Genomic DNA, 23,810 nt, shown 5'->3' with positions numbered 1-23,810 from the left:
ACCAGACGGAGAGCTCACAGAGTTGCCCTAATATAACATTTAAAGCGCTCCCACAGGGCGGGCCTCCCTAAGGAGTCCCCCAGAAATCAGCCCTTCGGAGATATCTAGCTACGCCGGCTGCTGCAGAATGTCCCGCCCCCTCCCGCCATCACCCCCCCACCCCCCTTTTCCCATCTTGCATCCTTCTTTCTCTAAATTCTGCACGCACTGAATCCTCCCCTCTCACTTCCTTGCTAAAAATACCTTTCTGTGGGTTGCTGCAGAGTTGGCGAGAGAGCTGGCAAGAGAGGGGAACGGAGGGACTGAGGATCAGGGAACCAAGACTAGTGTGGCAGGGGACAGGACTCCCGGGTTCCCAGTTTCTTTTGCTTCTTTTCGACATATCTGAGAGATTATTTTAAGGACAAGGGGTGGGGGAGGGGTTCCTACAATTCTCCTCTATGAATGATGGATGATAAGAGAACTTAGATTGAAACAGGAAGTTAGACCTAAGAATTACTTGTCTGGGGCGTGAGAATAGTAGTAGAATCCCAAGAGTGAAATCTAGCTGTGGAATGACTCCTCTCCTCCAACATTCAGTCCGGGCATATTCCTTTGAGTGTCTGGTGTTTGATCATTGCCAGCCCCCCTTCCTTACTTGTTCTAAGGACATGCGAATCTCTCCAAGTCCTATAGATCCTCCCCAAATCCCCCAGTTTCCCTGCTACCTCCCAGCTGGACACATACTTATTCTCAAACAGCACAGATGGGAGTCATGGTAACCATGGAGACAGGGCAGGTGGCAGAGAGAGACAGATAGTGACAGAGACTGACAGGGAGAGACAGACAGAGGGAGAGATAGAAGAAAAGGCAAGAGGGAAATGGCCAGAAGATTGACAAAATACAAAGGAAGAAGTACAGAATCTGAGGGAGCTAAAACCCGGTTAATACATATCGTTTTCAACTTCTTCCTATTTGCCTCACTGCCCACCCCACTACCCCCAGAGAGAATTAAAAGAAAGGAATTGAAGGTTTATTTTGTGTCCAAAAAAACCCCCAAACCAGAAACCAGACCTACCTGAGTCCACACCTGCCTTCCTCCGTTCTGGCTAAGAGGCCAACTCAGAAGGACTGAATTCCATATCTATAACTTTCTGCACATTTTAGAAATGAGAAATATACACTAGGCACCAGGGCTCTGGGCTGGGGGTCCATTATAGAACCCACACACCCAAATATGTACACATCAAGCAGGATACTTGATCCATCTTCTCATAGAACTTGGATTTATGATGTCTGGGCCCAACAACCTTTGAGAGTGTGATTGTGTCATGTGTGATATGTCAGGTCTAGCACACAGCCACAACACGTCAAGCCCTGGAAATTGGTAGCTGGGGAAGCCTGGCTAGAATTTGTGCAGGCAGCCCTGATGAGGCTAGGGAGAGAAGAGATATCCAACTTGGGACTGGATTCTACAAATAGCTAGGTTTCACTGGCTAAGATACGGTAGTCAGGCTGAGAAAACCTGGGGCAGTGGGTTTTGTTTTCTGGGTTTTTTTTTTTAATCGGAGATTGGGAAAGGAGCAGATTTGGTGCCTGCCGCCCCCACCCGCAGAGACACGTCTATAAATAGCTCAGCCGAGCTCCGCCCCCCTCCCCTCCCAGAGCCGGCGCTGCGCCCGGGGCGCACGGGAGGAGGGATCTGGAGCAGGGGCGCCTAGGCTTGAGCATAGATACAGTGGGGGCCACCGAGGCCCACCCCCACCATGTGGGAGCTTACGGACCCGGCTTCTTCACCCATACTGCACTCTGGCCCGGGTCCCAGCCCAGGCCCTGGCCAGGAAGAGATCCGGCGGACATACAGGTATATGGGCACACCACTTGGGAGGGGAACGAGGAGCGGGAGATAGGGAACACAACAGGGGAATGGGGAACTCTGGACTCTTATTCCTTCCAGTATAAGACCCTGGACCCGAGCCGCGACCCCTCCCAGAGCTGCGGCTCCAAGGAAAGGGGGAAGGCACCGGGAATGTGTGTGCGCGCGCGTAGGAAGGGGGAAGCGGTGGTACTGAGGGGAGGTCTGCGCTCTGGCAAGAGGTATTTTGGAGAGTGGATGAGGAAAATCAGTGGCTGGAAATGGTTCGGGGGCTGAGGGTGAAGGTTGGGGTGCGGACATCTCCGCGCGTGCACACACGCACTTGCACGAGCGTTCATCGCGGGCGGGTGCACGCGAGCTCTTTTCTCAGACAGGCATTTAGGGGGGCATAATGGCACAGGGCAGAGGACAGAGCTGTGTGTCACAGTGACCCACTCCAAATCTCTATCTCTATGATTCCTTGTCTTGTCTCTATGCTTGTGTCTGTCAATGTTGGTCTATCTCTCTGACAGGGAGCACCGTAGCTGCTGAGCTTCAGTCCTCCTCTAGGCACTGTCCCCATCCTTGTCCCGAATCTCCCTCTCCACCTCTTCTGGTAGTTTCAGCCGCTGCCTTTCTCCCACCCACCACCTTGGCCATGCTGCACGCCGAGGGGCACGCTCTCCTGCGGGCAGTGGGGCAGGGGAAGCTGCGCTTGACTCGGTTGCTCTTAGAGGGAGGTGCTTACGTGAATGAGGGCGACGCGCAGGGGGAGACTGCACTGATGGCTGCCTGTCGGGCCCGCTATGACGACCCCGAGAACCGGGCCCGCATGGTACGCTACCTACTGGAGCAGGGCGCTGACCCCAACATAGCCGACCGGCTAGGGCGCACGGCTCTCATGCACGCCTGCGCCGGAGGTGGAGGTGCCGCAGTAGCCACCCTTCTCCTAGCCCACGGCGCTGACCCCTCGGCCCGAGACCACGCCGGCGCCTCAGCTTTAGTACACGCGTTGGACCGCGGTGATCGCGAGACCCTCTCAGCCTTACTGGAAGCCTGCAAAGCCAAGGGCACTGAAGTCATCATCATCACTACGGACACTTCCCCCTCAGGCACCAAGAAGACCCGGCAATATCTCAATTCCCCTCCCTCCCCTGGGGTCGAAGATCCACCCACCCCAGTCCCAACCCCAGGGGTCTGCATGTCGCCTTCTGAAATCCAACTGCAGACTGGAGGGGGCGGAAAAGGAGTGCTGTCTCCCCGGGCCCAAGAGGAGGAGGAGAAGCGGGACGTATTCGAATTCCCTCTCCCTAAGCCCCCAGACGATCCAGCTTCGTCCGATCCCCTCCCCAAACCACCCCGCCACCCGCCACCTAAACCACTCAAGAGGCTCAACTCCGAGCCTTGGGGGCTAGTTGCCCCTCCGCAACCGCTCCCGCCAGCCGAGGGGCGACCAGCGACTGACCGATTGATTGCCGAATTTAACGGCCTGGCGCTGACTAGTCGCCCCCGGCTCTCACGGCGTCACAGCACCGAGGGGCCTGAGGAACCACCCCCGTGGGCTGAAAAAGTGACAGGTGGAGGGGCCCTTTCTCGGCGCAATACGGCGCCAGAGGCCCAGGAATCGGCTCCCCTACCCGGGCTGAAGCAGAAGCTGAGCCGCATGGAGCCGGTGGAGCTAGACGGCCCCGGTCACCTATGCCCAGACTCTCCGGACTCCAGTCGCTTGTCTCTTGAGCGCCGCCGGTACAATGCTTCCCCGCTGACACTGCCTTCGGCCAGCTCCGTTACTTCACCTGGGCAGTCCCAAGAAAGCCTTCCCGGGGCCGTATCTCCTTTGAGTGGGCGGAGACGGAGTCCTGGGCTGCTGGAAAGGAGGGGCTCTGGGACATTGCTCCTGGACCACATCTCCCACACCCGGCCAGGCTTCCTGCCTCCACTCAATGTCAGTCCTCACCCTCCCATCCCAGACATTCGCCCTCTACCAGGGTGCCGGGCCCCATCCCTCCCTGCTCCTCATCATTCTGGGGGCCTTGGGTCTCCCAGGACTAAGAGGAAATTAGTGAGACGTCACTCCATGCAGACAGAGCAAATTAGACAGCTAGGGGGATTCCAGAGTCTAGGGGGACCAGGAGAACAAGGGCGTTGAGGGGATAAGAGGAGCTAGGAATGACAGAGATAAGACTATGACAGGGCAGGTGAGGCCACCAGCTCACAGACACCATGCACACACCTACTAGAGGCCACTTGTATTTTGCTCATAGGCACTGCATGGTGCACTCTTGGCAGAGATGCACATGTTCAGGGGCACAGAGCACTTTACCCAAAAGGTCACCAGACATCTCATATGTACTGGGCAGTCACATATAAGGGTCATGTATGTGGCTGATGCAACTGTGCACTTGCATGTGAGATCAGTGTAAGCTCACAGGCATTATGCACTTGCATGCACCATAAGGTCAAAGGTGCTCATTGGCACAAGGGCCCCCAAACATACTTGCACTTGTTCATGGGCAGTGAGATTATCTGCCAATAACTAGTGCCTAACCTAACACCCCTCCCCACTCCAAAAAAAAAAAAAAAGATCCTTACCAATCCTTTACCTTCTGTGCTTGCAATTATTTATTTCTATTTATTAGGTACAGTGGTACATGCCCTATAATGCATTTTTTACACACCCAATTCCAGTGGGAATGTCTTGACTCTTTTGGGATCCCCCTTGACCCACCTACTAGAATGGGTTCGATGATCCTCTGCTCTCCCTCCCCTACTTCCCAACCTCACACAACTTGGGAAAATATTGCTTTCCAGCCCTCTTGCTGCACCCAGTTCTGCTGCTTCCCTCATTGCTCCTTCAACTCTTCCCTCCTTTCCTCTATGAGCCTAGATACTTCCTTACCCCAAAGCAATTCAATATATCAGGTTGTCTTGTCTTCCCAGGAGAAGTGGGGCATGCAGTTCAAACTGCTCTTTTATGAGCTTCTGTTCTCCCCAAGGCAGAGGAGGACAATGATCTTAATCCCCCACTTGACATATCAAAATAAAGGTGTTCAGAAGTCTCCACCATGTCTCTCCACTCACTTGGGAGGAGGGGATGGGATGGGCAATACTGAGCCAAATCTTGATTTTAACTCCTATCATGAGTGGAAAGCCCTGGAATCGTGGTAGAGGAAAAGTTAGCCTTCATCTCATCTTTAAATCTCAGTTCTTTTCCTCTAGCTCTCCTTTGGATTCCAAGGATCCATCTATCTATCTATCTCAGGTTCACGGAACCATAAACATGTCGATTTTAGTGTTCTAAGGTCAACAAAGTGCTTTTTATCTCAAAACAACACAAGGAGAAGCGTAGCGCCACTGTTATGCCCGTTTTAGAGATGAGGAAACTGATTTGGGGAGATTAAGGGACTTACCTACGATCACTCTAATAAATAAACAGAAGTGTTAAGGATGCAGTTGCAGATCCTGTGCTCTTTCTCCTTCACCCTAATCAATCACCCCACTGATTTGGGATACCCGGACAACTCTCCCAGATACCGTCCCTCCCCACACAGCACAGATCCTCGGCCTCTTCTCCCGAATTTCACTTCCTCCTCCAGAGAAATCGGTTCTATTCCCCTTCCTCTATATCTCTTCCCCGACCCCGCTCCCACCGCCAAGGTAATCAGGTAGTTCCACCCGGAGTTTCAGCTGTCATCTCGACCTGGAGCCACTTGGTCCTTGCTTGCAGCCTCTGGTTTTCCTCAGCCCCCTAGAACCTCTTTGCCTCCTCAAAGTCCCTGAGGGGACCAGAGGAGTCCGTGACGCCCGGCTGGGCAAGACTGCAAGGGAGGTGGGAATGTCAGGGCTATCCGCAGGAGCCCTCCTTCTGGCCTGACTCCCAGCGGACGCCCGGGGCCAGTTTTTGGATCTCTGGTCCATAGGTCATGGCCTAAATGTCAATGCAAGCAGATGTTCTCCCAGTCAAGACCGCCGGCGACTGTAGCCTCGCAGAAGGGCAAAAATGGGTAGACGAAATGGATTTTGGTGGTCTTTCTGCCTGATCCCGCCTCTTTTGGCCGTCTGATACGGACCCTCTTGGGAGGCATCCAGGCTATGGCCCGCCTTCCTTGAAGGCGCCTGGAATCGTATTGGTGTGAATCCGCTTTTCTTCTCCTCAAATGGCCAGCCCAGTAGTTCCACCTACTGTGGTAGTTTGCCTAAGATGAGAGGCAGGGCTCTTTTCTATGTTCCTGGCTGTGATTGGTCCAGAGTCGGTTCGTCCCCTCCCCCCACATGACTGACAGCCAGTGGAACCTTTACGATTTCCCCCGCCCCGAGGCGCTCGGCCCGGGCTGTCCCAGACCCCGTAGACCGTTATCTGGGGTTCCCGAGGCTACGGCTGAGTTCTTTGGGCTTTGGCTGGATGCTGAGAGAGCCATCCGGGATGGAGACGATGCGAGCTCAGCGACTGCAGCCCGGAGTGGGTGGTGGCGGCGGCGGGATAGGCACTCTGCGAGCTCTGCGGCCTGGAGTGACCGGGGCCGCCGCCGCCGCCTCCAGCCCCCCGGGGGGCCCCCCGCCTGCCCCGCCACCCCCAGCCCCGCCGCCGCCGCCCCTGCTGCTGTCCGGGGCCGCGGGACTCCCGCTGCCCCCTGGCGCCGCGGGCAGCCCCGCCGTGCTGCGTGAGGCTGTGGAGGCCGTGGTGAGGAGCTTCGCCAAGCACACACAGGGCTATGGCCGAGGTGAGTCTGGGGGCCCGACAGGGGCCCTACGGTGGCCCCACTCTAGACCCGCAGAGATGTCGTGGCCCTTTTCCTTGGGTCTAATCAGCATTCCACCTCTAAGGCCCACCCCAACCCAACCTGGGTCCCTGGCCTAGGAGGTGCTGGTCACTAATCTACCTTGTCTGATCAGGTGTGAGTTGTGACCAAGCCCCATTCCCAGGAGAAAGTCTCATCGAAGGTCTATGGAGTTTTTAATACGCCCCTGGAAGGCAGGGAACTATTTCCTCTTTGCCTTTGTATCAACAGCACAGACTCAGAAGAAAGACTGGGGCTGGCTCTGCAGGCAAGAATTATTGGTGTGGAGATGATCAGTAAGCCCTTGGGAGCTGATAAATTAAGGAGGGTGGAGAGAGAATGGTGGGTCTAGGACTGAGCTGGGGCACTCTGCAAGTCAGGGGAATTATGTACACAACATTTAAGAAACCCTCTTTGAATTGAATGGACACTCCATTTCTAGTCTATGCCCAGTGGTTTGTGTAAAGGAAAGCCCAGATATAAAGACAGAAAGATAATCTCCACCGAACCAATAGAGTATGCGATAGGCTGCTTCAAGGTACTTTGAGATAGTTCTTTCTTTGCCAAGGAGAGGACTGTTTCTTTAACTTTTTAAAGATATAACAGAAGGTGATGCCAGGCTTTTTTCAGTCTTAAAGACCATTTTTGAGAGACTAGGGAATACCCTAGTTTTAAATTAGGATTTTGTGGTTCCTTAAGGAAACATAAAACCTTCATAAAACAACAATGTAGGGGGCAGCTGGGTAGCTCAGTGGATTGAGAGCCAGATGGGAGGTCCTAGGTTCAAATGTGGCCTCAAATACTTCCCAGCTGTGTGACCCAGGGCAAGTCACTTAACCCCCATTGCCTAGTCCTTACCACAATTCTGCCTTGGAACCAAGACACAGTATTGATTCTAAGATGGAAGGTAAGGGTTTTTTTTTTAAATCAACAATGTAAAGTTAAATCCTCAGATAAACAAACACACAAAGGTAGAATTATTCAGGACTCTTCTTTTGCTATATAGGTAGCCAGTGGTTAATTTTTTCATTAGTTTGGAAATGTGATTATTAACCCAAATTAATTTATTGATTGATCAAGGATCAGTAAACCGATGCTGCCATTATCTATTTTCTTAATGTACACCTTTAAAGGTTACTGAGCAATCCACATCAGGGAGGGAGTATCCTCCCACCAGTTAAAGAAGCAGACAGAAGAGTTGACTTCATTCATTCAACAAACATTAAGGCTCTATGATATTGTAAAAAGAACACTGGACTAGATTATTTGAGTTAAAGTCCCAGCTTTAACACCAGCTATCTGTTTGATCTTGGTTAGGTAAGGCATTTAGCAACTCCAAACATCCCTCGAGAAAAGGGGTCAAATGTGAGAAATGTTGTAGAGACAGAACTATTAAAATTTGATAACTGATTGGACATGTGGGATGAAGGAGAATGAGAAATCTAGGAATTTGGAAGAATGGGGTGCTTTCAACAAAACAGGGATTGGATCTCAGAATAAAGTCTGGGACTGGCTATACAGATTTACGAGTTCTGGGTATAGAAATGATAATGACACCCATAAAAACTGATAACTGAGAGTATGGAGAGAGGATAATGGACATAGGACAGACAAAGCTTTTGGGAACACCCATGGTTAGGGTACATGTTTTGAATGATGAGCCAGCAAAGTAGATTGATAAGGATTGGTCAAATAGGTAAGAGATAGCTAGGAGAGAACATTGACAGGAAAGCCCACAGAAGAGAGAGAATAGTTCAAATACAGCAGAGAAGGAAAAAAGATCAGCAACTTTGGCAATTAAGAGATGATTGGTAAATTTTAAGAAGTTTTAGTGGAGTGATGTGGTTAGAACCTGGGTTGCAAAGAGGAGTGAATGAAAGGAAGATCATTAATGAATGAGAATAATTTTCCATAAGTTTACAAACCTGAAAGCACTCTCTTCAAACTTTCTGTTATTTATAAAAAATCAATCTATTCTCTGATAGGTTTCTAAGGGTCCCTAGCTGAGCCTCTAATCAGACTCCTGTATGAATTTTCCTATGTTCCTAGAAAGAACATGAGGGTAATACTACTAAAATATTGAGCAATTTTAAAAAACAAAGGGAAAGGATCTATAGGTAGAAAAATATTTATAGCAGGGTTTTTTTTGTGATGTCAAAGAACTAAAAACCGAGAGCTGTTCAATCATTTCAGTCATGTCTGATTCTTTTTGACCCCATTTGGGGTTTTCTAGGCAGAGATATTGGAGTGGTTTGCCATTTCTTTCTCCAGCTTATTTGACAGATCAAGAAACTGAGGTAAACAGTGTTAAGTGACTTGCCCAGGGTCACACAATTAGTAGGTATCTAAGGCTAAATTTGAACTTAAGAAGATAAGTCTTCCTGACTCCTGGCCCAGCACTCTATCCTTTGCGCCACCTAATTGCCCAAAAATTAAGGGAGTGTTTATCAATTGGAAAATGAACAAATTATGGTATAGGAATGTAATGGAATATATTTTCACAAGAAATGGAGACAGTTTGAGAGAAACCTGAGAAAATCTATGAAATAACACAGTAGAGTGAGCAGAACCAAGAGAATAATTCAAACTATAACAGCATTTTTAAAATGAACCTTAAAAGTCTCCAGAGCTCAGATCAATACAATGGCCAAGCATGATTCCAGAGTTTAGATGCTGAGGAATGGTACTCACTTTCCATCAGAGATAAATTTTAGATCCAGAATGAGACACATTTTTTCAATGATGACAATATGGCAGTTTGTTTTGCTTAGCTAAGCAAATTCATTGCAAGGGTTTTGTTTCTCTCTTTTTCCTGGGAGGGAGGGACAGATAGAAGGTAGAGAAAATAAATGCCTGTTAAGTGGAAAAAATAAACATTAATTTTAAAAGTAAAAAAAAAGACAGGAGGAATCAAAGGAGACTGATTACTTCATTAATCAGGCCTCAGATTGTGCAGTGGTTTTCTCTTCCTAAACTCCTACATTTCTTCTTCCACTTATTATCTCCCTTCCTCCCCATCCTACTCCTTACCGCATTGCATTCCCCATAAGTTCTGGTTGGGAATCCAGTAAATATCTGTCTGGGTAGAATTTAGCAGGTAGTTTTCTCTCAAGCAAGAAGAGTCTACTTTTTTAGGTAGTCAGTCCTTCCAGACCACATGGAAACACTTATTCTTCTTCACTTTTATTGGTGAAGCTGCCAATGGCATTGTAGCCATGTTTCCAGTTACTGATGGTTTGGCCTTTTGCAGCTAGTCTGAGGGATTCTGGAATAGTTTTTCCTAGAGAAAAATTTACTCATATTTCTTCACCAGCAATTCCTTCATGGCCTTTCCCATTCTTCACCTATATTCCTTACCTCTTTCCTAACCTTTCATCTCTTTCAGATATTACCTTCTAACTTATCTGTCTTAGACCTCAACACAAATTAAGTACCCTTCAGTTATTTCTCCTTTGTGTTATCCTGAATTCCTTGTTCAGCTTTTATTTATCCCCTCTCTTCTCCCCTACAACACACACCTTCTTTGGAGTGGCTCCGTATAATATGGGGGGGGGGCGGGGGCAGTTAAACAGTGTTTTAGTATTCCCCTTTGATTCACCAGAGTATGTCTACTTTCCTGTCTGACCAAATCTTCAAAATTAGTGTAATTGAATGGATGGGACTCTATTAGCAGTATTCCTTGTTTTGTTCTTTTGTTCCCTTCTCTGATTCTCCTTGAGAGTGTGGTACCTGCTGACCTGCTTAGAACTTTGAACAAAATATCCCATCATCCTAATCTAAAAACTTCTAACCCTAGGGTGGGTTAGGGCAGTGGGTAGAGAACCAGGCCTGGAAATGGGAGCTCCTAGATTCAAAGCTGATCTCAGATGCTTTCCTAGCTGTGTGACGCTTGGCAAATCACTTTACCCCCAATTGCCTACCCCTAAGCTGTACGAGTTATCAATTCTAAGACAGAAAGTAAGGGTTTTTCAAATAATAATAAATAAATAAAAATCCTAAACCCAACATAAAGTTATTTGTCCTCTTCTCCATCTTCCCCTTTTAAATATAGTTTCTTTGTCTTGACTGAATTGCAGCCAGATTCTTGGTTTATTAAATACCATGGAATTAAGCTTGCTGATCCAGATTTCCATAGTTTAGAAATTGCATTCTGGATTAGTTTTCTATGTCAGCTCCCTCCAAAGCCCTGGTTTCTGTACATTACGTCCCTTCCTAAAAGCCTCTCTAAATCCACCCTGCTTTTGTTACTGAATGAGTTGTTATCCCTTTGTTCACTAGGAAACATGCTGAACTTAAATTCATGTACTTTAGTAAATCTTTGGGGTTTGTATTGAAATTTGTGCATTCAGGAACCTAATGTGTTTTATGGTTCCTATCAAAAATCCTGCCATATGGTGCCAGGCTCAATCAAAATATTATCCAACTCAGTAGACCATTATTTATAATCACCAAGTCCTTGAAGCTTAAAAAGTTGCCTTTGTAGTGTGGATCAAGGAAATTGACTTTTATAAAGAACAATCTCCTCATTCCCTGTTAAGTGGCATCAGCTGGTAGGAAGGCCCTAGACTCAGAGTTTGGTTTTTTTGCCTCTTCATCAGGACGGGTGAATAAGATATACTCTGAAAGGCAAAGTAAGAAATGAGGTCTTTGGGGAAGCTAGATGACTCAGTGGATAGAGAACCATACTTGGAGATAGGAAGTCCTGGGTTCAAATGTGACCTCAGACACTTCCTAGCTGCGTGACCCTGGGCAAGTCACATAACACCAATTGCTGAGTCCTTATTGCTCTTATGCCTTGGAACTGGTACTTGTACTGATTCTAAGACAGAAAGTAAGGGTTCATAAAAAGAAAGAAAGAGAGAGAGAAATGAGGTCTTGCTGACCTACCTTACCTCCACTCTGCAACCTGAAATGGGACTTGATTTGGCCCAGCTTCCTCTTCCCTTACCAATTTATCTAGAGAACTCCCATGCTTTCTTTCACTTTTCCCCTAGGTATATTATCTACTCTCCTGTATTTTTTTCCCGAAAACATATATACCTGAAATTGATGCATATATTTCAGTATCTTTTTCATGTTTTTAGTATGCTGTTTGTATGTATGTAAGTCTTATACATGTCTTTTTGTACCCAATGTCTATTTGGGATTATAAACTTCTAGAAGACAAGAACTATATGGGTGTGTTTCTCTGTTCATCACAGTATGTCACACAGAATTAGGTGTTTAATAAATAATTTTTGATGAGTTGTCTTTCCTTTTGTTCTTAGTCCTATTTTTCTTATTTCTTTTATGTCTGATGCCTTCCACTCACTGACTTATGATAGGTAAGTTAGTTGATGATAATTAAATTATTTTGTTTTTTAACCGTATTTCATATAAAAATAAAAAGTAACATTAACTGCCCCTTCCTATTAACATTTTGTCAGCATTTACCAGCCATCCCTAAATAAACCTTTCTATTCCCCTCAGCTTTGACTGATCTCTCAAAAGTTGAATTTAGCAGGTAGTTTGTTACAGACAAGAGAAACAAAGCTCTATCTGTAGTATGAATGTGAGTTTTGTGCCAAGATGAACATAGCTGGAAGTTGAGAGTGGGTGGGACTTTTTAATGGGACTATCTTTCTTACTGTGTTCTCACCATAGCCCCTTCCCCTTCCCTTTATCCTTGTTGTTTGCTTGTCAAGAGATTCGACACCCAGCCTATTGTGCAGGTCTTCTCAAAGAGGGAGCTGGGGCTGAAAAGACCAGAAGGAAAGAACAATGATGCCTAAGCATTTTGGGTCCGAGTGACCTTAGAAGAGCCCTTTCTAATACTAAGGGTGGGAAAGAGGCAGAATGAAAGATCTGATGGCCAGGAACTGTGTTGTGTCAATAAGCAAAGCCTTCCCCCAGAAATCAAACTCAAGTCAATATTGGAATTGGTGCTGTTTTATGACCTCTAACTTACTCTTAAAGATTGTTGCTGTCAAAGTGTAGGTGAACACAACTTCTAGAAGTCATATTTGTAGTGGAAAATGAGGCTATTAACTTGTTCATAAAAACAAAGTTTAAAAATACAATATTTTTTAAAATATGCTTAATATTAAAAATAGATCCTTGCAAAGTGGCTAATGGCTATGATCACAGGATTTGTAAGGAGATGTAGGGGTGAGGATCAGGGGATGGGTGCTGTTCAGGGCAGGCAGGGATCTACAATGGAATAGGTAGAAGTCAGGAAACTTTCTGAGTAGGGAAGAAGCAAAATTAGGTAAGAAGGATATGATAAGGGAGCTAAGTGACAGCAGAGATGGCTCAGGAATATAGTTCTGCCACAGATTCAGTGGGAATGGCAATACAGAAAATTTAGTGATCAAGGACTTGGATGTGGATTCTGACTCTGCCCTTTGTGTGACATAAGGCAAGGTATCCAATCTTTCTGACCCTCAGGTTCTTAATCTCCAAAGGAAGAGAGTTGATACTTAATAAATGTTTGCTGAAATGACAAATATGGAAGTATGTTTTGCATAATTATACACACATGGCCCAGATCAAATTGCTTACCATCTCCTAGTAGGGGGAGGGAAGGGAAAGAGGGAAACTGGATCTTACAATTTTGGAAAATGTATGTTAAAAAATATTACATGTAATTGGGAAAATAAAATATCTTGGATTTAAAAAAAAAACAGAAAAAGAAAGGGAAAGAATGATTGTTGACTGACCAATGATCTACTAGATGATCTCTAAGGTATCTTCCACTTCCAAACCCTAGGTTCCTAAGAAATACTCATTCCTATAACATAAGCATTGATGGCAACCAGGGTGAAGGAAGTGTCCTAGGTAGCCGAGCTGCTCTCCAGAAACATGATGAATATGGCCAAACAGGGTTCAGATTTTCCCCAAAAGTCAAGGATCTACTTGTAGAGTAATGAATTTTTTCTATTCTACAAGATAGGATAGGAATACCAGGAGTTGAATCTTCTTGGAAGTTTTTCCTAGCATGTGATATGTTTGAGTTTAGTTGCCATAATTGTGGCCAAGGATAAAGGGATATGATAGCTTATTCCCTAGATTCTTGGTATGAAGTTAGAGAGTGGCCAATCATGGATTTAGCTATAGGTTAGGTATACTAGTTTATACTAATTAGAGGTAGGCTGGTAAACTAAGGAGTAAAATCATGCCTCATGTTCAAGGTTTGGAGATATTCCTGAAGCTGGCTTCCTCTTTTTCTGCAGTGAATGTGGTGGAGGCTCTACAGGAATTTTGGCAGATGAAGCAGTCCCGTGGGGCTGACCTGAAGAATGGGGCTCTAGTGGTTTATGAGATGGTTCCCTCCAATAGCCCCCCTTATGTCTGCTATGTCACCCTACCTGGAGGAAGCTGCTTCGGTAGTTTCCAGGTAAGAACTCACAGGTTTGGCAATAACTAAAATGAAATTTCAGGTACTTCTAGCTTTCTCTTCTGCTATCCTTTAGCTACCTGAAAGCAGCTTTAAATTCCTGCCTAAAAACATATTTGGAGATTCATATTAATTCATTATGGCAAATATTTGAGGTTTTTTGTTATTCTTTTTGTTGTTGTTGTACCACTAAAGAATATAAGAGGCACACTAAGTTTTGCTTTCTAAACTCCTTTTGCCAAACTGAGATGGCCATCCCAAACCTGAATCTGGACTATCATAGCCAGTTTAGTCCACCATAAAGCCAAGCCTTTTGTATATCAGTTCATCCAAACTCCCTGCCATCTCTACTTCTGGAGAATTGCAGATTTTTTCTTCAGTTCTTGGCCTGGCCTAACTGCTCAGCTGCTAAAGAAAGTAAGTCAGCTCAATTTGGCTCAGTGTTGAGGACCCTAAGGGATGAAAGGGAGGCAGCGATGCATATGGAAAAAACACTGATCTATGAGTTAGGAGACCTGGCTTTATCTTTAACTAGCCCTGTGACTCTAGGCAAATCACCTTTTCTGGAACAAAAAGAGAAGATTAAACCAGGCCCTTCCAGTTCTAAAATTTCACAGTTCTAGGAAGAAATATTAAATAAGGGTAGTGATTACTATGAAGGGAAGGTAGTGACACCCCACCCCCAGCACATAAAACATGATTTTCCAAAGATTCAATCATTCATATGCTGTTGCATTTGGATAAAGCTTAAAAGCATAAAAACAATTGAGTGATTTCCTAAGATTCCCTTGCTGATCCCTTTCAAAGAAGGCAGCCCTTTAAGTGACCCTTTGTAATATGGATTGGAGTTTGGATGAGAATTGTCAGAAAACAGATATCTATGTTCTGGTGTTTTACAACTGGTATAATGCCATTACAAACTCAGGTCTGGCTTTGAATACAAAACAGCCTTAGAGGAATAGGTAAGTTCATATTAGATTATTAAATGAACTTTTTTTCTGAGAGTCTTTAACTATTTCAGAATATATGTGTGCACACACACACATATACACAAGCTAAGGTGCAGACAACTTGTATGCATCTTCTTTTAGAAAACTAGGGATCGCTTTTCCCTACTGATACTTCCTCACTTTGATGAGCTTTTAAACATTTTATGATGCCACCCAGCACACCCATCCAGGGTGTGATTCTCTTCCCTGGTCTCTCCACTGAGTTCTACTTCTCTTATGCCCACATTTTAATACAGTCAATATGTGGCTTCTTCACTAATCACTCATTTCTAATAACTCATTCATTGTGTTAGCAAAGGAGAGTAGATCTCTTGGAGCTGTCAATTTAAAGAAGCTTTAGAGAAGTGTGAAATAGCTTTATATTGGTGCAGACTTGTTACAAGTTATGTCAAAGCATACAATTTACTTTCACTGTCTTCTGTTTTGCCCTAATATTAAATTTTCTTTTAATGGTATTTAGATAGTCACTGTGTGATCAGTTTTGGGAGCTCTATTAGAAGGGCCATCTACAAAGCAAAAGGGTTTGTTTGGATTTTTTAAATCAGACTAGATGTGGTTCTTTTGTTGGATGAATGGGTAGACTATAGTACTTTTCTTTCTCCTTTTATGGTTAGTCTTAGTCTATAGATTCTAGTTTGGAAATTCCTAACCTTGGGCTTCCTACAGTTATTAGGGTGAAAGGCATCCAGAGAGAGGTCTTTCTTATAAGGGGCTTAGTGAGTCCTACCACAATAACCCTAACCCAAGGTGGGATTTTATTTTTGTCCTTAATTCTTTAGATAAATCCAAAAAAAAGAACAATAACAACAAAAATCACCCTCCAGTTCCCTACCCCCAGCTTCATCCTCAGAGCCAGAAAACAACACAGATTCCTAAGAGGCTGGCCAGAGTTTGGCTGTTGAGTAATTAATTCTGTTGACAGTTTGAACAGGGGCATTTTTCATGTCCAGTGATTATATGCTGACTTCAGCTGCCTCCTTCATTCTGCATTCAGTATGGTGTGGATTACAGCAGTCTCCAGCTCCCTCTTAATGATTTCAGGATGTTGAGGCAAAAGTGCGTATGGCTCCAAGCTCCTGAGCCATTTTGCAAGGAAAACTTGAGTTTGTTGAGCATGAATAATTTCATCCATTTGCTTTCTTTTCCTTTCTGTCACCTTCCGTTTTTCCCCCTTCTCAAACATACATATATTTATACACTAACAAGTTCCCTTCCTGTCGATGTGTCTCTTCTCCTGCCCAGTTTTGCCCTACAAAAGCAGAGGCTCGTCGGAGTGCTGCAAAGATTGCACTAATGAACTCTGTATTTAACGAGCATCCATCCCGAAGAATCACAGATGACTTTATTGAGAAGAGTGTCTCAGAGGCCCTGGCATCTTTCAATGTAAGCTCTGGGAATTGGGATGAGGGAGAGTCAGAGAGTGGAGAAATTTTCTTTTCTTTGTCTATTCTTTCATCCCTTTTCTTTTGTTTTTCATTATCCATGTCTGTTTTTTGCTCTTTGTATGTGTGCTCTTTTTCTTTTCTTTTGATGATCTGGGACTTCTGAAGTTTACTAGTAAATCATGAAATGTTAGAGATATTCCAAAATAAAATAAAAATGTCTGCTTCTGTTTGGTGCTTTTTTGGTTTCAGACATTCTCTTCTATTCTGTACATGCCTGTTTCTTTTTCTTGGTCCCTCTTATCTCTCCACCTTTCCTGTTTAATTTACCACCAACTCCAGGAAGGAATCCTTTTATGTGACCCTACATTGATTTTTTAGGGGGTGGGGGCAAAAACAATTTATCCTTTAAAGGGAACAATAAAAAAAATCCTTCCTTTAGATGAGCATTTCTGACCTGAGAGCTAGATCTCTGCCATAAATATTGCTCTCTCTCATTTTACCCCTACACTTTCCTCAAACACAATAGTTGTCTCTCTGTAGCTATGAAGCAAGATCCATTTTTCTGTTCCTATTCCTGCTTTTTGGTGAAGGTGAAGAAACATACCAAATTGACTATGGTAATTTACATTATCTGAATTGAAGATAAATTTTGGCCCATTTTTAATCCCTGCCACCTAGTATAACCCTCTTTTCCTCAATCTCAGTGTATTTAGAGAATGCAAAAATAATTGGGAAGCCACAAATAAATCACGTAGCAAAAACTGAAATCCATTTTGACTTATCCATCTGTACCACTCCTTTTATTTTATTTTATTTTATTTTTTGAAAAATTTATTTAGTCAATTTAGAAGATTATTCCTTGGTTACAAGAATCATATTCTTTCCCTCCCTCCCCTCCTCTCACCCCTTCCAGTAGCTGATGCACAATTCCACTGGGTTTTACATGTGACCTTGATCAGAACCTATTTCCATGTTGTTGGTGTTTACATTAGGGTGTTCATTTAGAGTCTACATCCCCAATCATATCCCCTCGATCCATGTAATGAAGCAGTTGTTTTTTCTTCTATGTTTCTACTCCCACAGTTTTTCCTCTGAATGTGGATAGTGTTCTTTCTTGTAGATCCCTCCGAGTTGTTCAGGGTCATTGCATTGCCACTAATGGAGAATTCCATTACATTCGATTGTACCACAGTGTATCAGTCTCTGTTGTACCACTCCTTTTAATAAACATAGGGAACAGAGAATTTGGATAGATTAATATCTTTATTAGCAACCAGACTTTTAAGATAACAGTTCTTATTTGTTTTTAATCCAGAGGTAAAACTGAAATTTTCATTCTTGCTTTTAGCCCTAGGTAACTGTATAATGTTGTTACCTTTGTTCTTTGGGACTTGTTCTATCATAAGTACAAGCAGAGTGACCTCAACAGGTCACCTGGTGTGTTTCTCTTTCTATCTGTAAAGCCAGTCAATTTGATAAACTTAAATATCCCTTCTAGTTTAAAACAACAAAACACATAATTTGATAATTTGGGGGGTAACTTTGACAGGTGGCTTGATAGAGGTTGAGGTGCAATGTAGGCTGAATCAAATGGTGGGAGAAAATCATGGGAATGGTTATCTCTTCTCCTCCATCAATCCTGACTAACCCACTCTTACATTTTAGTCTTACTTAACCTTTCCTACCTCATAATTCTGGATATGAGGAGAAACAAAAGTGGAAATGTGCTGAAGATTTTTCATCTATTTAGAAGAGGTAGAAAGGAATCAGCATGGGGAAAAAATGGTAGCATTTATGGCTGCCACTTCAGACCATGAAAAGGGTTTAAAGTCTCCCATGTTTCTAGGATATTGTAGTCCTTGCTGTTCCAGGAGACTGGATGTGAGCTGGATTGTTGTCTCATTTGGGTCATAGAACAGTGTGTCTAAATCACTTCTTATATAGCCTCGATCCTTTAGCTGGACTTAACCCCAAAGAAGAGAGCGTACAAGGCTGAAAGTTAAGACATGTGTTTCAGTTTCATTTCCACTTCAGCAGATTGAGGCAATTTCCAGAAAGCATATGCCTCGATTAACATTTCACTGTAGATAGCCCATGTCCTAGCTATTCCTCTATCAAGTGTTGGCTGCTTCATGGACCACTGGTCAGAAGCTATTATTGCTGGGGTGGCCTAACTCTGCATCCCTCAATTTGCCCTTTTCCCCATAAATAGAAGAGAATTACCTTAATTGGGGCAGAGGCCACTAGTAAACACAATGGATAGATCATCAAGTCTGGATTCTGGAAGACTTGAATTCAAGTCCAGCTTACTCATTACCTATTTGACCCTGGGCAAGTAATTTTTTTTTTGCTTAGTTTCTATTTTCATATATGTCAAATAGGGATAATGATATCATCTATCTCATAGGGTTGTGAAAATTAAACAAGATAATATTTGTAGATGATTTTTTAAAAAAGCCCTTCCTTACTCATTCCCAAACAAAATCAGGCAAGTTCAAGCCCTTTAGCAAAATACTATACCTAGGGCTGTTGTAAATTGGAAACCCAAATTTTTTTGTATTTCTCTTTCATCAGGGCAACAGAGAAGAGGCTGACAACCCTAACACAGGGATTGGTGCCTTCCGCTTCATGCTGGAGTCCAACAAGGGCAAGTCTATGCTGGAATTCCAGGTATCATCTTTGTCAGCTACCCTCTTTTTTCCCAGCTGAAATACTTCTGCTCTGTAGGTTGAAGAGTCCTGTTCATCTAATTATTCCACTATTCTTTTCTTCAGTAGAAATGCCCTGTTCCTCTGGTTTTCTTTTTACATAGCCCCTCATGGCATAGCCCTTCTAACTCAGGGCTATAGTACCTTTATTACCCCAGCCCTCTGACTCTCCATTCCACGAACTAGATGATCTCTTGGAAGATTTCCTTTGAAGCCCTGTTCTCTCTTCCTTACAGAATTGAAACAGAGAGATGGGTCATTTTGGAACAGTGAGCCATATAAAACTTTTGGCTTTCTTCCCAGGCTTCTCCATTAAGCATACTTTTAAGTCGATGCTATTTTTCCCTTTTAAAACTTCCCACCCATAAAAATTGTTCTACCTGAACAACTTGTCTTTGCTTAATGATAATTTGATTAGGACTTAAAGGACATTGTAGCTGTATTTAATTTCATGAGTCCTAAATTTTAGGCTCTGAGTTCCTAGAGATTTCAACCATTACTTCCCTCTACCTTGTCCCATTCTTCCCCCAGGAACTGATGACAGTTTTCCAACTATTGCATTGGAATGGCAGCCTGAAGGCCATGAGGGAGAGACAGTGTTCCCGACAGGTAAGGAGTGATTCCAAGAAGAAAAGGGCTGGAAGAGCTGTTACTGAGATGGTTTGTTTTAGGGTCTGAAGTTGAGCAGGTCTCCTTTTGCCAGGCTAGCAATGGCAGAGCCTTTACTGGCTTTCTTGCTTATTCCACTAGCCTTCCCTTCTTCAATCTTAACCTTAGATTTTGTGTCCCACCTTGGAGAGCTCTCCCTGTAGCCTTATTGAAATTTCAGGTCAGTTCTAATCCCAGTAAAGACTCCATGATAAAGGTACTCTCAAGTTCCAATTGATTCAAAGTGTCAGGAAGCCCTGTGGTGACCAAATGAACTTCCCATTCCCTTTTCCACCAGGAGGTGCTGGCTCATTACTCACACAGAGCCCTGGATGATGATATTCGCCACCAGATGGCACTGGACTGGGTAAGCCGGGAGCAAGGTGTACCAGGAGCACTTTCCAGAGAGCTGGCATCCACTGAGAGGGAGTTGGATGAGGCCCGACTGGCTGGCAAAGAACTTCGCTTCCACAAGGAGAAGAAGGACATTCTCATGCTGGCTGCTGGGCAACTGGGCACCATGCACTCTTCTAATTGCTAGATACTCCTACCCCTACCACACCTCTCCGAGCCTCTGTTTGCACATCTATTTTCTAAGACTCAGAAAAATTTCTGTACAGACACTCATTTTTTACACTTTAAAAAAATACTAAATCTAGATCTGATTTCCTGTCTGTCTAGGAAAACCATTTTCTTCTTTCCTGATCTTTTCTGTATTTTATTTGAAACATATCCTCCACTCTACATGGAGGTCTCTAGGGGCTACCTATGGACATCAATGGACTCATAATACCAAGTTCTCAAGTTTACTGAAAAGAGGTTTTTGAGCTTCTAATTGGTTTATTTGGTAGAGGGACCTCTGTCAACCTTTGAAAAACATAGCCACCTTGTAAGAACTTTGAGCCCAAGTTCACTGTCCTCCTATCCCAGCCCCAGTGCTGCCTTCCCCTTTGATTTAAACAGGGTACCTAAGCGTGTGAAGCTTCAGGCTTTGGATTGCCTAAAATTGGACCTTTTCAAGACCAAGTCATTCCTATCACATCCTGTCATTCCACATTCCAGCTCAGGACGGGGATGCCTAACTTCTTACATGTAGTTGCCTCCCGAAATATATAACTTAGGTGTCATTACCAATCCAAACTCCTACCAAGATGAATCTGTATTACTCCAACAAACCAGCTATTTTATACAGTTCACACTACAGAGCAGGGTTGTGGATTCTGAAATTTGTTTCTTATCCTCTCCCTCTCCTTACCCTTTTGATTTACAACTGGTGCTGGCTTAGGGCCTCTTTGCTATCTAGAGACAACACAAGCTGTATGCTCAATGAACTATATATATATATATACACATATATATGTATATATATGTGTATATATATATATATGTGTGTGTGTGTGTACATATGTATTCCTCCTATTATTTTGCTCCTTAGAAAAGATGTTTTCATTTGTGGGAGACTTTTTTTCTTCCTCTAAATAGCTGCTGTTTTACATATTGACAGTATTCTAGTAGTAGTAGTAGTTGCACACATTTATATGATGCTTTAAAATTTATAAAGCATTTTCCTTACAATCCTTTAAAGTAGGTAGGTAGTGTAAGTCATAGTATCATTTTTTGAATGAAGAAATTGAGACTCAAGAGTTGGAGCTGGAATTGGAACTCATGTTTGAAATTTAGAACTTCTGCTACCAGAAGTTCCTCTTACCATGATTCAGAATTCTTTCTCTTTCTCTCCGTTGACTAACATAACAGAGCTGTTCAGTAAATTGAACTGGCCAGTGATCTGGTTGGATTTCCAATCTGGAATGTTTGGGAAAGAGATTCAGGACCAGCTGCTTGTCTCAGAAATTCTAATTGTGTTTCTTTTCACTAGGGAGTTTTCCCACCTCATTCTTCCCTGAGGAAGTATAGGAGGGATTTTCTGGAAGGGCACCAAAATATTGTGGCCTGGAGGTTCTTTTGAGATATATTTCTGATTTGCTTCTATAACCTCCTTTACATTATCATATATCACTGTGAATGCACTTTTAAAATTAGGCTTGGAGAATCATTTTGGGTTTTTTTGCAGTTTTCTTTGGTTGAAGCTCATTTAATCTTGTTCAGGCATAATTTTCACTTTTAGGATGATTAGGCAATGTAGCCCAACTTCCTCCTTTAGGTGAGATGAACAACTCTTTTTATTTGGGAGATGTCCAGGTGACTACTACATAAGGGCTCCAAGTTACAGGTGAGAGTCACAACTTCATTAGCACCTAGAATAGGTGGGTTCTCCCTCACTCTTGAGGTTCTACTTTCCTCCCACCCTAACCCCAACCCCACCCCTGCCCCAAATACAAACAAATGTAAAGAGCACCTGCTCAGGGTTAGATCAAGAGATGTGATTGCCTCTAACTAAGCTAGTTGTTTCATTTGGCATTTGAATCTCCAAATCATTTGCTCCCTCATCTGGGTCTCTCTTTTCTTCTTGTTCCTCTCTCCCTGGGAAAGAATAGGGAGCTGGTCCCTTGATCTGCCACAAGCTGGTGATCTTTTGTCTTATTTACTAGTTAGATCAAAATGAGCTTGAGACAGTGTTCATACTGCCCATCTTCAGTTTTGTGTCATAACTTTTACTACTTTCTACGTATTTTGTATGCACACTTTTATACAATTAAAAATCAATTTTCTGTAGTCAGCCATATTGACTTTTTCTTGAAACCATCTGGGGGAACTTAACTTATTTTATAAAATGTTTACTGATAACTTTTATTTTGTCATCATTTACATGTCTAGCTACATCCCCCTTCCAGATAAATATATATCCCTTATAACAAAGAAAAAGATTTTTTAAAAGTCTGACAAAACTAACCAATACAAAGTAAGTCTGACATTCTATGTAATTGTTCCACATCTGTAGCCTCCCACAAGGAGGTCCTTCTGAGTAGCCTGCTTTACCCTAGGTAAGCTGAAAAGACTTTTTTTTACATTTTTTTCCCCTTGTAGGTGGGGTTGGAAAATGGCAGTAAGTTTCAGCAGTGGGATGGAACCTCATATTTGCCTCCCACACTTTGGGGACCATCTTAAGTAAATCTTTAGTCCTTATCACACACACACAAAATTCTTACAGAATTTTAAGTAACCTAATGATGACTTAACTCTTTATTGATCTCAGGCAAACAAAATGTAGTAGTCCATTTTGGTAGAACATAGTACATTGGAAGAGAACTAGCAGGAGATAGGACTAGAAAATTGAGCCCAAGTCCAAATCATTAATGCTCCTGATCAGCAAATAAAGGAGTCTGATAAGGAGTGAAGAGCTATTGAAGGTTTCTAAGGGGAAGAGGGGTTGAGAATGAAGGCAAGATATGATCAGAACTGTTGTTTTTTTTTCATCAAATACTTTGGAGACGTCATTTAATTCCTTTAAATCTCAATAAGTATTTGAATTTATTGAAGTTTTTCAGGATTGGACTAGATAACCCTAAGGTTTCTTACTCTAAAATTCTATGGCTTTAAGACTAACAAAAAGTATCTTTATTATCTACCTTCTAATTCCTGGTGGAAACAATTTTTTTTAATAATCTGTTCATCCCAACTAATCATATTTTAACAACCCAAAGGCAATCTACCTTCTCAAAGAATCAAAGGTTAGTGTTGTAGCAGATGCTCAATACTGTCTAATATTAGTTTAGCACTTTAATCCTTTTATGTTACTAGTGCATATCCCTTTCCAACTATGAATTACAATTGACTTAATTGTATTGTATTGTCTCATTTACTAGTTAGATCCCAGTGTTTAGGCAGTGTAGTCCAACTTCCTCCTTTAGGTGAGATAAGCAAATCTTTTCTTTTGGGACCTGTCCAGGTGATTACTAAATTTGGGTTCAAAGGTAGGGATGATAGTCACAACTTCATTAGAATAGGCTCTCTCACTCTTGAGGTCCTGTGCCCAAAGAGCACCTGTTCTGGTTTAGGTCAGAGATGTGATTGCCTCTAACTAGGTTTAATCCCAATTTAATGAATTACAATTAATTTCAAATATTTAATGGATACCATCATCCTGGACCACTGGAGATATAAAGATATGACA

At 43.4% G+C, this 23,810-nt stretch overlaps 2 protein-coding genes across 3 annotated transcripts; both read left to right on the top strand.

Annotated features, from left to right (window-relative positions):
- Window positions 1–186: 186 nt before the first annotated feature.
- ANKRD34A (ankyrin repeat domain 34A) lies at window positions 187–4,895 on the top strand. 2 transcript variants are annotated; one of them, XM_007485348.3, is made up of 3 exons: window positions 187–1,843; window positions 1,937–2,076; window positions 2,368–4,895. In XM_007485348.3, the coding sequence occupies exon 3, from the start codon at window positions 2,493–2,495 to the stop codon at window positions 3,981–3,983; it is 1,491 nt and encodes a 496-aa protein (XP_007485410.1). In that variant the 5' UTR covers window positions 187–1,843; window positions 1,937–2,076; window positions 2,368–2,492; the 3' UTR covers window positions 3,984–4,895. The 2 variants fall into 2 exon arrangements, with proteins under 2 accessions (XP_007485410.1, XP_001364027.1); XM_001363990.4 differs by lacking the exon at window positions 1,937–2,076.
- Window positions 4,896–6,120: 1,225 nt separating this feature from the next.
- LIX1L (limb and CNS expressed 1 like) lies at window positions 6,121–22,415 on the top strand. The gene is made up of 6 exons (XM_016429125.2): window positions 6,121–6,555; window positions 13,824–13,987; window positions 16,240–16,380; window positions 18,957–19,052; window positions 19,622–19,699; window positions 20,037–22,415. Exons 1-6 carry the CDS (start codon window positions 6,237–6,239, stop codon window positions 20,277–20,279), a joined length of 1,041 nt encoding a protein of 346 aa, XP_016284611.1. The 5' UTR covers window positions 6,121–6,236; the 3' UTR covers window positions 20,280–22,415.
- Window positions 22,416–23,810: the final 1,395 nt, after the last annotated feature.

Source organism: Monodelphis domestica, chromosome 2 (genome assembly GCF_027887165.1).
Source record: "Monodelphis domestica isolate mMonDom1 chromosome 2, mMonDom1.pri, whole genome shotgun sequence".
NCBI lineage: Eukaryota > Metazoa > Chordata > Mammalia > Didelphimorphia > Didelphidae > Monodelphis > Monodelphis domestica.
Note: the sequence above shows the minus strand (reverse complement) of the source record. Positions and strands in the feature narration are given on the sequence as shown.

Bases quoted from the DNA above. Each gene is read 5' to 3' on its own strand.
- ANKRD34A (XM_001363990.4), top strand. From the start codon at position 2,493: ATGCTGCACGCCGAGGGGCACGCTCTCCTGCGGGCAGTGGGGCAGGGG.
- LIX1L (XM_016429125.2), top strand. From the start codon at position 6,237: ATGCTGAGAGAGCCATCCGGGATGGAGACGATGCGAGCTCAGCGACTG. The intron at 6,556-13,823 runs GTGAGTCTGGGG...CTTTTTCTGCAG, and splicing joins CACACAGGGCTATGGCCGAG to TGAATGTGGTGGAGGCTCTA. The intron at 16,381-18,956 runs GTAAGCTCTGGG...CTCTTTCATCAG, and splicing joins AGGCCCTGGCATCTTTCAAT to GGCAACAGAGAAGAGGCTGA.